Here is a 15883-nt window from a genome sequence, read left to right as displayed (position 1 = left end):
GTGTTGGGGAGTAATTTGACGGCTAATTTAAGAGAAGGGATCTCACATTCAATTGGAAGGGTAGCCTCCAGACTGTAAACCAATTGGAATGAGGTGAACCTGGTGGCATCCTTCACTGAAGTTTGGTAGGCCCATAAGACGGAAAATAACATCAGATGCCAGTTGGACTTGTGCATGCCAATGGTGTGTTGAAGCATCGTGACTAAAACTTTGTTGATGGCTTCCACCTGTCCATTGGCCTGAGGATAGTACGGTGTTGAACTATCATGCCACAAGCCCAGCTGGGTTGTTAACTCGGTCATCATATGATTACAGAAATGTTTGCCGTGATCAGTGATGATAGCCTGAGGGACTCCGAATCGTGAAATAACATGATTGAATAAAAATTTCACCGTTGTGTGACCGTCCTTAGATAGTGTAGGCATCGCCTCGACCCATTTTGTGAAATAATCAACGACAACGATGATATACCCATGCCCCTCGGTCGAGCAAGGGTTACAGGTCATATAATCAATGCCCCATTTGGCAAAAGGGTCGACGGTAATGACAAGATGCAAAGGAGCAGGAGGCACGCGCATCTTCCGTTGGTAGATTTGGCATTCATGACAAGAACGGACAACAAGAATGAAATCCTTAAAAATAGAGGGCCAAAAATAACCAGCATGGAGGATCTTCTGAGCAGTAGCATATCCGGACATATGACCACCACAGGTGTCAGAATGGCAGTCATTTAGAACTCGTTCGGCTTCCTCGAATGTTAAACATCAGCGGAGAATAGAGTCGGCGCCGAGACGGTATAGGGTGTCCCCAATAATGCGATAAGGTTGAGAATGATGGCGAATCCGTCGCCGAGCATCCTTGGACAAATCTGGATGAAAAGAGGATGTTTGAAGATAGACAATAATATCCCCGTACCAAGGATCAAGGGTGCTAATCAAGAATAGAGTTTCATATGGAATATGGTCCTCTAACCGAGAGGGCGCGGTAGCAGATGGTAGAGAGCAAAGAAACTCAGCGAAGATGAGGGACTTCTTAGACTTGGCGGTAGTGAACTCCAAGTTGAACTCTTGAAGGATGACAATCCACTTTGAGTATTTGCCCCACAGTAACTGACGTGACAAGATGTATGTCATTGGGTTGCAATCAGAAATAATTGTCGTGGCGCGCAATAATATATAATGGCAGAAACGTTGGACAGCACAAATGGCAGCCAATGCCAACTTCTCGACATAGGAATATCGAGTTTTCGTATCAAGCAAATTGCGGTTGAGATAGTAAACGACATGCTCAATACCATCATCATCGTCTTGAACTAGAACCATGCCGATGGTGGTATCAGCAGCGGCTAAATAAAGAGTGTAGTCTCGGTGATAATCAGGAGGACGTAACAACGAAGCAGAAAAAAGGAGGGCCTTGAGGCACTCGAATGATTCTTGTGCAGCGGTATCCCAAAGAAAAGGGGTGTCCCACTTTAATAACCACGTATAGCCTTTGGCCACTTCAGCATAATTCAGAATAAATCGCCGTAAAAAATTTGCTTTACCCTACAAACTTTGTAATTGCTGCAAAGAAGTAAGGGGAGGGAGATTCAAGATGGCTTCGACTTTAAGGGGATCCAGATGGATACCCTCCCGGGAGACAATGAACCCGAGAAGTCTGTCGGATTCCATGCAGAAGACACACTTATGCGGATTAAGACGGATACGATAATGTCAACAACGAAGAAATATTTCACGAAGGTGGGTTGAATGGTCTTGGTGTTTCGCTAAATGAGCTGGAAGGTCATCCAGATAAGGCTACACAATGTGTCAAATATCATGAAACGCGCAAGACATTGCGCGCTTGAAGGTGGCACCGACATTTTTTAAACCGAAGGGGAGCGTTTTGTAAGCGAAAGTGCCCCACGAACAGATAAAGGCGGTCTTGTGTTGATCCGCAGGTGAGATATTAATCTAGTTATAACCAGAAAAGCCATCCATGAATGAATATCTCTCACTCTTGGCACACTCATCAATGAGCTAGTCAATGAAGGGTGTAGGGTAGTTGTCTTTGGGACAGGCACGATTAATGTCACGATAATCAACACATACCCTAATAGTGCCCTATTTTTTAGTCACAGGGACAATATTAGAGACCCAATTTGTGAGCAGGATAGGGTAAATGAAACTAGCCTTAAGAAGCTTTTCAACTTCCGCTTTAATAGTTGCAGCCTTTCAGAGGTGTACAGGGCGCAGACGCTGTCGGATAGGTTTGGCACCTGGATATGTAGGTATTTCATGCACCACAATGCTAGGATCGATGTCGGGCATCTCTTCGTAAGACTAAGCGAACACATCGCGAAATTCGCGAAAAAGATCAGTATAAAGCCGAATCTCCTACGGAGTACAAGTTACTCCAACATGGATGTGCTCGACAATCCCTGGTTTAACAGAGATGTCGATTGGTTGAGTTTGCGTAATGTTCCCCATATTCCCTTCAGAAGACACTTGATGAATCTGGATGGGTGTCTGAAGGGGTTGGGAGGGGAGACAAGGAGCAAACCGCTCGAGACAAGTAAGCATTTCCTGATGGGTAGGGAGAAACGAGGAACAGTGATGATGATCAGACCAAGGGGGTTCCTCGAAAGACATGGTCTCAATAATCGCTTCATCAGAAGGAGAAATTTCCTTTAAAGGGTCTGAAGAAACACCATCTCCAAGCCAAGGGGATTGAACGTACGAGTCGAGAGCTCTGCTTGAAGGAGTAGATTCAGAGGATGGAGCCGATGCAGAAACAATTTCGATGTAGTTGAGCTCAGTAGGACTCAATGGCATCTCATCACCCCAAGATTGTATTTGATCAACAGGAGGAAGCACCCGAGGATCAGAGCGAACAAAAATCATATTAATGGGAGCGATGTTGGGAGGTGGGAGTGAAAAAACACCCATAAGGGCAGGATATTTAAAGAGTCTAGCACCCACACTCTCACATGGAATGGAGGTATGCTCCACGAAGGGCACGTTGCCATCCGAGGAAGAAGAGGTGAAGAAGGACAACTGGTCTACCGTGATGGTTTTCCCCTGGTGGGGAAAACGAATAACACGAAATAGAGATGAAGCCACGGCTCGCATGGCTTATGTCCAGCTTCGTCCTAGAAGGAGGTTGTAAGTTAAATTGGCATCGACAACTTTGACCTCTACTTTGACTGTCTTCCCCTCCAGAGTAATAGGCAAGCGCTAGAGGATACCATAAGGACGAGACTCTCTCCCATCAAAGGCTTCCAAGGTCGTAGGAGACTAGCTCAGAGTCGGAGAACCGATAGCCTTCCAACAAGCAACAGACATAATGCAAGTAGAAGCGCCTTCATCAATGACCGTGCGGTGAATAGTTTTAGAATTGATGATGACTTGAATAAGGAAGGCAATTTGGTGAGGTAGTCTCGGTACATGACTGTCTAGGTCAAAAGTGATCAAATCCAAGTTGGCCGGGTCAATGCCACCGATGGCCGATAGCAAGGACTTCCTCTGAGAGGTGCAGCTCTAGAGAACTTCTAATGTGGACATAGCTAACGGAGCCTGGGCTAAGTCCTCAACGATGCTATAGTGCTAAGTAGCATGAGCATTAGGGTTGTAAGAAGATTTCCGGAGCACCCCTTTAGGAGGAGGTCGGGTGATCGTTTCAATGCTAGGTCGCTTGATATGGAGGGGACTAGAACTGGACGGAGGAGTACTAGAGGGGACCTGAGTTTCCTTCCCGGCAGGCGACAGATACTCTTTTTCCCAAGTACTAATGTGGACGGGAATTGTCCTAGCCATAAATACCTGAGAGCCAAAGGAATAAGAGGATTGATATGGATCAGCGACCATTTGAGTTTGCTGCGAGGGAAAAGGCTCTTTGAGCATGGCAGGAGTCCTAGGGGCACCTTTCAACAAACGACTAACTTCAGAACGCCTGGAGCAGTCTTTAGTATAGTGATCCTTGTCACAGATAAGGCAAGGATACTTAGGCTTGCATTTGGCACCTTCCTCGGGCGGAGGTTTAGGGGAATCTTGCTTCGGTTGGTCGGCCTTATTCTTTCCTTTTCCCTTCTTTTTTCCTTTCGAAGCTTTGTCCGTCGTGGTGGACTGAATGGTGTTAACCTCGGAAGCGTTGCCAGAATTGGATACAGCCTAAGAAGTGTTTTCATTTGAAGCATTCGACTTTTGCTTCCCAGGGTTCGCGGAAGATTTCTTAGAGGATGCATTAATAGAACCGATGATGCCGTCAACAGATGGTGTTGGCAGGGCTTTGGAAGTTCCATGTCTCGGAGCATCAGGAAAATAATTATATAGTGTACTGGACTGGGAGTAAACCACGTCAAGGTACTGAGCATGCGTGATAGCTTGCTCTTGAGTTACATATGCCCCCATAGCAATGTCTCGGGCTATCGGATCAACAAATGAGGTCGTAAACCAGTCGGTCAGAAGCTGATCGGGAATCCAAAACTTGATCAAGCGGCGACGTTGTCTCCATTCATGGATATGATTGGAGATATGCATGGTCGTGGTCTGTTTTAAGGATGTCAAGAGATGTGTGCTTGTTTCATATCAAATCAGCAACTGAAAATGAGTTAAAAGTCAATGAGTTAAAGTCCTGAAAAGATCTGCGAGCTAGCTCAATATACCATTTGGCAGTAGAGCTGGTGAGAGTTCGTTGAAATAGGCGGAGCTGGATTAAATCATCAAGCCATGGATTCGACGAACACCATAAGTGATAGGTCATGACATGAGCTTGGGGATCTTCCCCAGCTTTACGATCGAATTTGGGACAATCACCTGGAATTTTAGTTGGAACCGGTGGCCAATACGGATTATGAAGAATAGTATCATTAGTCAGTTTGGACACATCCAGTAATTCCAACGTCGCCAAAAAGGGTAATTGAGGGTTGAAGGACATCTGAGGTCGCGGATAAGAAACAACACCAGAGTTCCATCGAGTTCCCTGTTACCCCCATTGCTTTTGCCTAGACAGATTTGGCCCATAGGGATTTTTTCCATAGGGGTTATAGCTGTAACTGGATGGTTGACCCTGGATTTGACCCCTTGCATTCCACTGATTACCAACTTGACCCACACGAGCAACATATGGCTGCTGAAAATTTTGATAAGGGTTAACCTGCGGATGTTGATAACTTTGGTATGGGGCAAGTTGAGCTTGCCCCTGGGGTTGCTGAAAACTATAAGGCGGCTGGGCTCCAAACTGAGCCTAGGGGCCAGACTGCATTTGATAAGCAGGTTGGGATTGGGATCCAACCTGAATTTGGAGACCGGATTAGGTTTGGGGCCGAAAATTGGGTGGGGCTTGAGAAGCAACGATCATTTGAGTGCCCAGTTGAGTAGGTCTAGACGGATGTCCTTGGGAGAAGTGAGGCTGAGCCATCTGGCTAGAAGGTTGACCTAGTTGAGATTGAGGTTGATCCATTTGCCCAGAAGGTTGAGCTTGCTGGGTATTGGGTTGTCCTTGCACAACTGAGGGTTGTCTTGACTGGCCGGATGGCTGAGCAGACTGGACAATTGGTTGGCCTGGTTGGATTTAAGGCTGACCAATTTGTCCAGATGGTTGACTAGGCTGGACAATGGGTTGGCCTTGCTGTATGTAAGGTTGATCGACTTGCCCAGAAGGGTAGCCTTGTTGGATACTAGGTTGGCCTTGTTGTATGTAAGGTTGTCCCAGATTACCAGAGGGTTGTCCTGGATTACCAGAGGGTTGCCCCAAATAGGTAAAAGAGGAACCACCAAAGGCCGAAGGTTGTCCCTGGAAGGGTTGTCCTTGTGGGCCTCCAGGTTGCCCTGGATAAAGTTGTCCATAAGACGGTTGACCTTGATAGGGTGGTCCTTGAAGGTTTGCAGGTGGTGCTTAGCCACCATGATAAGCGGTGGTGCCCCAAGCAACAGACAACATAATTGATACCTCAACCGCAGGTTGACATGGCATAAGTATGGGGTAATAAATATGAGCTCCTCAAGAATCGTAATAATGAAATAGATTTTGAGGATCCGAATTCTAAAGAGCTTGTAAATATTGATCATATGCCCCCCCCTACTAGAATGGAACCAGAAGAAGGTGGGGCACTTAGGGCAGGATGGGCAACTCCATATGTAGATGCCGATGGACCATTATTTGCAGGTCCAGATGAAGGTCTAGCAACAGTGGTCACAACTGAAGATGCAGTGATGGCACTAACAACAGGGGCTAAAGAAGCCACACAAACGGTTGGAATAGTCGGAACTAAAGTGACAGACACATTGTGAATCTGGGGGGTAAAAGGTCCCAAAGTTGGAGTGACGGTACCAGATCACATGGAACTCGTAAGGGGATATCTAGAACCCATAATATCTGCCAAAGCATTATAGCGTAAAGGCAGCGTGACACTGAGAGGGGTGACACGGAAGGGCGAAGTTTCTGGCGACACAGGGATTTCACCACTGGCCATGAGGGTTTCTTCGCCCGGGATGGGGTTCGTCTCATCCATGTCAGAAGAAGACATTGGGACCGAAACACTAGGAGGAGTAACGGGAATATCTTCTTCGGAAGGCTCCCAAACGGGGTTCCAACGAATGTCATAAGACTCGTCCTCTGGAGCGCGAGAGTTAAGTGGTTGGATACTCGGGATGATAGGGAGAGTATCACTAACAACCGGTACCTCGGAAGCAACAGAAGATGGAGACCCTTGGTCACTTGGAACGGGAGACGGGATCGATGATTCCGCTATGATGATTCAATTCAAAATCTTAGGAAAGCTAACGAGTAAGAACCCTACGCAAACTAAAATGCAAACAAGATCTAACAAGGTAAATGTGAACGTGGCCAAATAAATTTTAAGACACAGGAATAGAACTTAACCTTTTCATCTTTAAAGAGTCAAGAAAAGGACGAAAAGATGACTCTAGTCGCCTTCGAATATTTAATGAGCCTGAAAGGACAAGTGCTCAGATGGACCTTTTCTTTTAGGGAATTCAAAAAGGAACGAAAGTGACTACTCTGGAGAACTAGGCAAAAGGTTTACCAAACAACTCGTAAAATTGCATATACACCTTGGCAATCATATGAAAACCAAGGACTTTTCGTATGGCAGCCAATCTTCCTGAATGTTGTGTTCGGTGTATTACGGTTTGCAAGGCGGCAGACACAGCTTCCTAAGGATATAGGATGATAACCTAGTGGGGTCTCCCAACATATACTCGACGGTATTGGGAGCGCAAGTCCGTGCTAGCAGCTATTGGATCACAGAAGGAGGAATCACCCAACCTTAAGTGAACACAATAGAGACTAGGTTTAGCGACGCCGAAGCATGTCTCTAGCCTAGACCTCTAAATAATGTGCGTTATGTTCCAATGTGTTGTTAGCTTTATTCAGTTCATTTTAGAGTTGATCTTGAATTATGTTTCAATTTCCAGACCTTACCGTATGTATATCAAAAACCTAGGATGCAACTAGAATGAATAAAGCATATTTCATTTCGATGAACTCCTACTTACAGAAGGGTAGCGAGATCATTCCCAAACCAAGACAAAACCAAGATTAGCAAATGTAGTCACTCGAGAGACACAATGTATAAACACATCAATTCCTGTAGTGCATGGATACTACTAATGAGAGATTTAAAATTTGCCTTCTAATTTTTCAAACATGAAAAAATTGGAATGCAAAATACACTTTCACTTTCGCATACTAATGAATGCAATCTTTTGATTTTGATAGCTTTGAATTCTAAAGATACAAACAAGCAAGTGTGTAACTGATTGATCCAAATAATTGTAATCTATGTCTGTTAGTGAAACAATCGAATCAATACGGAAATTGGTTCAACAATTAACACTAAACATTAATCAACAAGAAACAAGCAATGGAAAAACTTCAAGCAAACCAAATGAAGGGTTGCGGATGAATCTTGAATAGACAAGTAACCAAGCCAAATAATCCAAAACTTGAAAAACTAGGTCACAAAGCCAAAACACAAGATTCACTCAATAAAGCCAAGAGAGAGCACCTTAACCATAAATAGTCAAAAACAAGCTACTGAGTAAGAGAAAGAAAGCAAGGGATCAATAGGATTGGTGAATTCAGGAGGCAGAATTGAAAAAACAATTCTATAGGAATCGTCGTGGGAACTACACAAGCAACTAGCGTTGATAAGCCACTAGCTGTAGCAACAAAGCGACGTCATCGCGGAAGTACACGTCTTTCACGCGACGGGCTGATTTCAGGAGTCGTCGCAACTGTGTGGCAGTATTCAGCGACGCATAGACTTACAAAACAGAGACAACGTGACATCAACGCGATTGGTTAAATTTTTTCAGCGACGATCTAAAAAGCAATGGAAGGCGAATAAAAACTCCCAAACAAAGACCAATCTATCGTAACAGGCGATAAAGGGATTTCACAGATGGACCCAGGTAACCCAGAAGACTGATGGTTCAATCCCAAAATCCAAAAGACATTGACTCAAAATCAAGCAAAAGCAATCAAGAGAAAAACATAGGACAGACTCCCCAATGGAGTCGCCAACTTGTGATGCAGGAAAGTGTTCCCTCTGCGGACAGAGGCAACCCCTCTAGCCCTAGAGTGGGTCTAGTCACAACAAAGACAGATCAACAATTGATTTCCTTAAACAGTCATCGTTGGAGGCCTACCTCAACTGGTGGTCGATGAAGTTCCATTGCGCTGCTCTAGCTTCTGCTTCCTTCTCCTCAATGAGTGATCAACCTGAAACAATGCAAAGGAAATACAACAAAGCACGTAACCGGAAAACAACAATGATCTATTTACTCACAAAGTCAAGAAGTCATGAGATATCAAGTAAATTACATACAAGACATAGGAAAACATCATTGATTGTATTAATAATGAAATAAGAGCAAGCTTACAACCAAAGCCTTGACGTCACAAGCCTTCTCAGAGGGTCCAGCCAGTATGTTTCTCAATCATTCACTCTTTAAGGATGAATCTCCCAACACACAATGTCTCTCTCTCACTCATAAGCTTTAACACAAAGTTAAGGGCACTCCACAACCTTCCACAAGCTATCAACAATCCCACACTTGTCATACCCACACCAGCTATCTATCAAACTCAAAAGCACTAGTAGCATTGCTCAATCCAAGGAATTACCAACTAGCTGATCAAATCAAAGGTGAGTGTTTTAATAGGAGAAGGAGTCTCCATGAAATGTGGAAGAGAGAGCTCATCCTCAAGGAAGGCAACACAAATGATAGAACTTCCATACCAGAGGAGGAAGGGTGACACAAATTATGCCAACAACCAGGTCTGGAGACATCCAGAAGGCTGACTTTTGAAATGAATTCACCCAATCTGGATCGTCGCGGGACATAAGTTGATACTTGCGACAACATCGCAGGGAGATAATGCACGCAGACTCGTCGTCGCAAGACACAACTCATAACCTCGTGTTGGGTGTAGAAATCCGACCGCTGCAGGAAACAGATGTACACCTGCGACGGAGTCACGATGAGACTGTTATGGACATGGGAACGTCGCATATATTAAGGGTCTACTAGCGACGAGGCAGAAACTTAAGGAGTGGGGGTCATTTGCAGCAATAGAGAGCATTTGCTTAATCTGAGCATGTTGATTTGACACATGACACAGTAGAAGGACATAAATGAGGATAGTGGCAAATTACTGTGTAACAATGTCACAATTGAAAAAAGTGGGAAGGAGAAGCATTTGTTTTTCAAGGTTGTTTATATTGTGTAATTTTTTCTCAATTTTGTTATTGATTATGTAGGAAGTATCTTGAGAGAAAATGAACTAAAGTACTAACGCCAAGGTAAAAAGGTAAATGTAGGATGTCACTATCTATGCCTCTTGTCTTTTATGTTATTGTTACATATTTGATTTTGACTTAAGATTCATGAGTTGTTAAATTAGCGGATATTAAGTTTTATTCATGAAAAATCATATTAGTTGGTCTGTAGTATGATGGTCAAAAGGTGATCTATTGGTCTATAATTAATGCAATATTTATGTTAAGGTGAGAATCACTATATAAAAGGGTTCTAATATTATATCAATTAAAGTTGGCATGACTAATGTAAAATGTTTGTAAGTGATCATAAGTGTCAATGTATGGCTAGTGCACTACTTTGTAAAATTGTCTAATAGAATATTTAGTTAGGGTAGAGATTTATACCTTACAAGGGTTTATGTGTTTATTTTTAATAGTGATGCATTTTTTATTTATCTTGGTTTCTAATTACATGGTGCTAAAGCCTAATTTAATAGGCTTGGTTTCCTATACATTTTAATTTTGTGTAAGTAATAAGTGAATCACAAGATATTTCTCACAATGCTTGAAGTTCACTATAGGGAGACTCTATAATTTGTTGGATTAAATCTAATGAAAATAAGATTATCTCTGGAAAAGGATACATGATTTTTCTTAACGTCTCATACATTGAGGTTAAGTATTAGTTTTTTCATAATGTGTTTCATTACATAATGTAATCTTAAATGTGGAGTTTCCACTTCCTTAAGGTGAGTGGCATGGAATAAACAAGCCACCACACTTATACTTATTAAAAATATGGCTTTGTTGATACAAATCACAAGGCAAGAAAACCAAACATTAAAAAAAAACACATGAAAAACACCATGTAGAACAAGAAGAAGAAGATGAAGGTAAACGACGAGGTGGAAGTAATGAAAGCACAAGGGAGCGCATAGTGAAAAGACAAGATATTTATGAATAAAGAGAGGCCTTGGTCACAACCAATTAAACTTTTTGAGACAACTTAGCAAGCCCATCTATATGCAAGGAAGAAGTGAGGAGATCAAATTAATTTGGGCTTTCCCACTTTTTTTAGACAATTAGCACGAAATTTTGATAAGGTTTCATCTTTACAACTACCAAAAATATGTGGTTTCCAAGACAAGCCATAAGGAAAGGAGACCAAACACTAAATAGGTGCCTTTGTCTAAGGAAATAAACTTACCAAAGAATAATAGAGTGGATTTATAATGGCCATCAATGGATTGACATTAAAATATTCTAAGAGTTAATATGGTTGTCCACCTTTAAATTGAGATTAAATAGAACAATTACATGATTCTTAATCATATTCATATTGGAAAAGGATAGTGTCTCACATCCCACAATGTATATTGGAATTTTTCTTCATTATGGTCTAATTAAAGATATATGTAATTCTTGTAAGTTATTTATAGTTATAGTTATGAAAATCTTTGACTTATAAATTTAATTTAACTATTCAGTGCAAAAGCACAAAGTCATATAAATACATGTATGTGAGTTTCCCCAATCAAATATGTCGTTGCAACCATTACATCAAGGCCAAGAGAATGTGTGCCTTATTGGTCAGGAACTAGTGTATTATCTAGCAAGAGTTGTACATTGTCAAAAAATAAATACAAATACTTTAAGTTTATTTTTACCTAACATTTGTATATTACAAAATTTAATACCTAATCAATGAAAATATTAAAAACTACGACATACTAAGCTTTTCCATGAAACTATTTCAAATATGATCCTCAATTGGACTATGACAAGCATGTCTACAATGATAGCATCAATGCAGTGCCCTCATTGCAGAACAATTAGGCTAGAACTAACATGACCACCCTAGCTAGATGTAGAATATGGTCGAGAATCACTCTAGTGGTCTACATCATCAAATAATGGTTTTCAAGTGGAAATTCTCACAAGTGTGCCATGCTAAACTATATTGTGTTTCAACGACAATGTCACACTACTAGTAGCTTGAATTCTATCTCCAAACTAAGGTTCGAGGGGAGAGTTGATTTCTGCATACACCTACAAGCATATAACCATCTCAAAATTTCACACTTAACCATTGATGGATCCTAATAAAAGCTAAGGCCAACCCTCTGCAATTCACCAATGTCAAAATAATTGACATGACCTATAATTTATGAAGGAAATACATGGAAACTCTCGTATTAGTCCAACAAGGTTTATCAAATATCATAAACCATCTATCCATCTAATGGTTTTTCCATAGATTGTATGTGCACCAATCCATGCAAAGATGTCTTTTCCTTGGATCAAGGGGTTGGTTAGTCATAAGATAAATAAACAATTCGATGATCATATATGTGGTTATATGGAATTATTTCACCTCTTCCTAGGTAGTTCCCATTAAGTAGTACTCTCTCATCCTCATGTTATATCTGGATCTATTAGATAATTAAGCATGTACATGGCCAATGGAAACAAAAATTTTGTCAAGTGAAGTGGCCAATGGCTAGTGAAATATGAGATGGTTCTCTACTATTTCTAAGCTCACCAATTAAGAACTTGATTAATTTTTTGTATGCATCCTAAGATGTTAGGGTTTGGATTTAAATCTCAGGTTTTTCTCTACAACAACAAAATAGTAAATGTAATTAAATAATTACAAATTTAATAGATATATATATATATATATATATACACACACGATAAATAAAAAGAACTTTCGATACTCACATTTTAATTTGATTTTTTTTAATTATATTAAAAAAATATGAAAATTATGAAAACTAATCTAGATCCATCTTAACCATCAATCTATCAAGCACTAAGAGGGATCAAATCTCTCAAGGTGAAAACCTCCCTTTTAAGTGTAAAACTTGAGGAAAGGTTTGCATGTCGAGAGGTTTGATCTCTCTCGATGCTTAATAGATCCAAGGTTAAGATGGATAAAGATTGTTTTAAGTCGTACGCAATCACATAAAAATTGTTGAACATATAATTATTATAATAATTTTAATTATGCTGAATATGTCTAATATTAATTTGGTCATTTTAATTTTAAGATTGCTCAATTATCTTAGTTGGTTGAGTTGACAGAGTATTAATAACTAGAATGATGAAAGGTTATGGAATAAAAAAAAATTAATGCAAAGTGACAATGTAATAGGGTTGAATGATAAACAATATGAATAATTGAAATGTAGTCGATTACAAATAGTCTTCGTTTTGATCAATCTCAAACTATTTTCTTCAAATGTTCTTATTGTCAAACTAATTATGTTTTCCATCTTTTCGTGTCGATCATATGAAAATGATGGTTGAAATCATAAACCATTCAAATCTTTAACTTGAGTTATTGTAGTAAATGTCATAACTTGTCTCTCTTGCTCTCCAATGTTAATAGTAGCTTCTCCAAAGTCAATCATTGTGGTTTATGGAGTGTTAAACCCCAAGTAAATTTCAATAGTAGTTATTTTTGTCACCTCATTTGAATGCGAAGTGGCTAACAATGTTGAATGATGGAAAATAGGAATAATATAAATCTAATCAATTACAAATAATTTACAATTTCAAGAAGAAAACGTTTTAGCTAAGTGAACATTTTAGCTAAGATGAATATTAAGTATTTTATTTATGGTTGAATTACTGTACAACGGAAATTAATGCATGTCGCCAATAATTTTTTTATGCTTACACTAAAATCAATGCACACTATTAATCTAATTACTTTGAAATTAATGTACATCATACATCTAGTTACATCAAATCAAAAATCAACATCTATACTAAAATCAATTCATCTAGTGCAAGTAATCAAATAGGATTAGCAATCAACATCTACACTAAAATCGGTGCATCTAGTGTAAGCAATCAAATAGGATTAAAAATCAACATCTACACTAAAATCAATGTATCTAGTGCAAGCAATCAAATGAGATTAGAGAAATGCATCAAGCACAATCAATCAAATAGGATTAGGAGTCAACATCTACACTAAAAACAATGCATCTATTTCATTGAAAAACCAAAATATAAGTGGCTTTCTAAGTCCAACCTCTTTTACCTTTCATAAAAGCCTTACTTCCTCTTCCTATATGGTTAATAATGTTCAATATTATATAATACTATATAATGTATGTATTTTCTATGTGTGTCTCTTTCTTCTTCCCTCTCTCCCCTCCATATCTATGTATATCTCCCCCTCTCTCCATATAAATGTATATTAAATAACAAAAATTTATAATCTTGATTAAATTGTATTGTCAAATTCAAAATGAAAACTCCTTAACCATACATAAAATATTAAAACAAAAACATACATCAAATATTAAAACAAAAAAAAACAAAAATGACTAGTCTATTAACAAAGGCCCATCTTAGGGTTGTAATCTGGTGCTTTGAAAATGAAATGGATAAATAGAAGATTGGGAGACGGAGCATTGTACATTAACACATCATTACACAAGCGCCATTTATACAACTCTTGCCATTAACAACTTCTAAAGGTCTGGTCTCTCTGTTGAGAGGTTGAGACACGGAGCATTGTACATTGATACAACTTCTATTATGTAGGCGTTATGTATACAACTTTTACTATACAGGGTTATCATTCAGACTTCTACAGGCTATTCAACTGGTGTCTGTGTTTCTGTACTCTGAATACATGTTCTTCACCTGTTCGTTGGTCTACGTGCACAATCCATCTACTCTCCTGGTTCTTGTTGCCTTGAAAAGCATGAGGATTAATATTACCATGAGGATTACATTTGTTGTCTGCAACTATACCCACAGTCTGTTGAGTTTTTGATGAGGGATTATAACTACCGATCTTGGTCACCTCTATCCCTTTGCCTATTGGAAGAGTTATAGATTTGGCTCGGGGCATCCTTTTGAAAGTCTTGTCATGGGAAGCTGCGGTCGTCCTATCTAACAAATTGTTGGCAACGACCACAGCTACAGAGGGATTTATATGCAACAGTTTAAACAAGCCTGAGCAATCCTGTGCCTTGCAGTCAATGGGACAAAAATCCACACTTTTGTATGTGGGAAGCAATTCCTTGGCATCTCCAACGACGAAGTCGATAGTGTCTTCCAATCCAAATTCCTTCATGGCCTCCACGGATTCAGCCTGCAGAGTGTGGGTCTTCACGGGTAGAATGCAGACGAGGCGGCCACCAGTCTGCCGAGCTGCAGCTGCTAGGGCTATTGTAGTTGCAAAGGGTGCTAAAGAGACCTCTACAATAAGCTGTGCATTCATGCCAGCTGCTAGAGCCGAGATCAACTCAGTGCTCTCTAATTCTCTACTCTCCTTCAGGCATGTGTGTTTCTTCTCCACATCCAATGCGCGTTTCTTCTCCACATCCAACTTACACTGCATTACAAGTTAGTTATAAAATCATTACATGGCGCTGTATTTGAAATTATTGATCCTTATCGCATTGTATTTGAAATTATTCATCCTTATTTCAATTACAGATATCAAAAATATTTTAGAATTTGACCAACATAAACATATTACTATAACAACTTGAGAACTTACCAGTTTTACTGTTTGCAAATATGCATTGATGGCATTTGCCGGAGACCATACCATGATGATAATGAGACCGTTTTCTCAGTACTCTATAACCTGAAAACCCGAAATTTCGAAGAAGATTATAGCAAACCTGTGAATCTTAAACCTTAAAAGATATATTTGCAAAACCAAATGCAAACTCTGGTAATATATATATTTTCTGCGTGGAACCCTAAAATTTCCTACATGGAATAAACCTTGAAACTGATCAAAATATATAGAGAGCTCGGAAAATTAAAAACAAATACAACACAAAGACACACAACTTCATTAAATCAATTGCTTAATTACATCACACTTATATAGGAAAACTTATGCAACCAATTCCTAACCGCTCACAACTAATTCTTGTTCAACTGCTCATAACTAATTCTGTTCAACTGCTTCATAACTTAAATCTATTTCTGCATTATTTTCACATCCTCCCTTAATGGAGAAATGGATTCTCTACAATACCTAACTGACTTCTAAAAACTTCAAATTTGATTTTACCAAGGGGCTTAGTAAATATATCAGCCACATTATCCTTGGTGTTACAAAATATCAATCCA

At 39.8% G+C, this 15883-nt stretch overlaps 1 protein-coding gene across 1 annotated transcript; it reads right to left on the bottom strand.

Moving 5' to 3' along the window:
* Positions 1-14375: 14375 nt before the first annotated feature.
* LOC149161801 (uncharacterized) lies at positions 14376-15350 on the bottom strand. The gene is made up of 2 exons (XM_089435003.1): positions 15297-15350; positions 14376-15128 (listed from the first exon to the last, which is right to left on the bottom strand). Exons 1-2 carry the CDS (start codon positions 15348-15350, stop codon positions 14376-14378), a joined length of 807 nt encoding a protein of 268 aa, XP_089291129.1.
* Between the last annotated feature and the right edge of the window lie 533 nt (positions 15351-15883).

This window comes from Pinus tabuliformis, chromosome 5_2 (genome assembly GCF_031772625.1).
Source record: "Pinus tabuliformis cultivar Carrire ecotype Pingquan chromosome 5_2, CPIR1, whole genome shotgun sequence".
NCBI classification, from domain to species: domain Eukaryota; kingdom Viridiplantae; phylum Streptophyta; class Pinopsida; order Pinales; family Pinaceae; genus Pinus; species Pinus tabuliformis.
The sequence above is the reverse complement of the archived record's forward strand: the minus strand, read 5'-3'. Positions and strand labels throughout refer to the sequence as shown.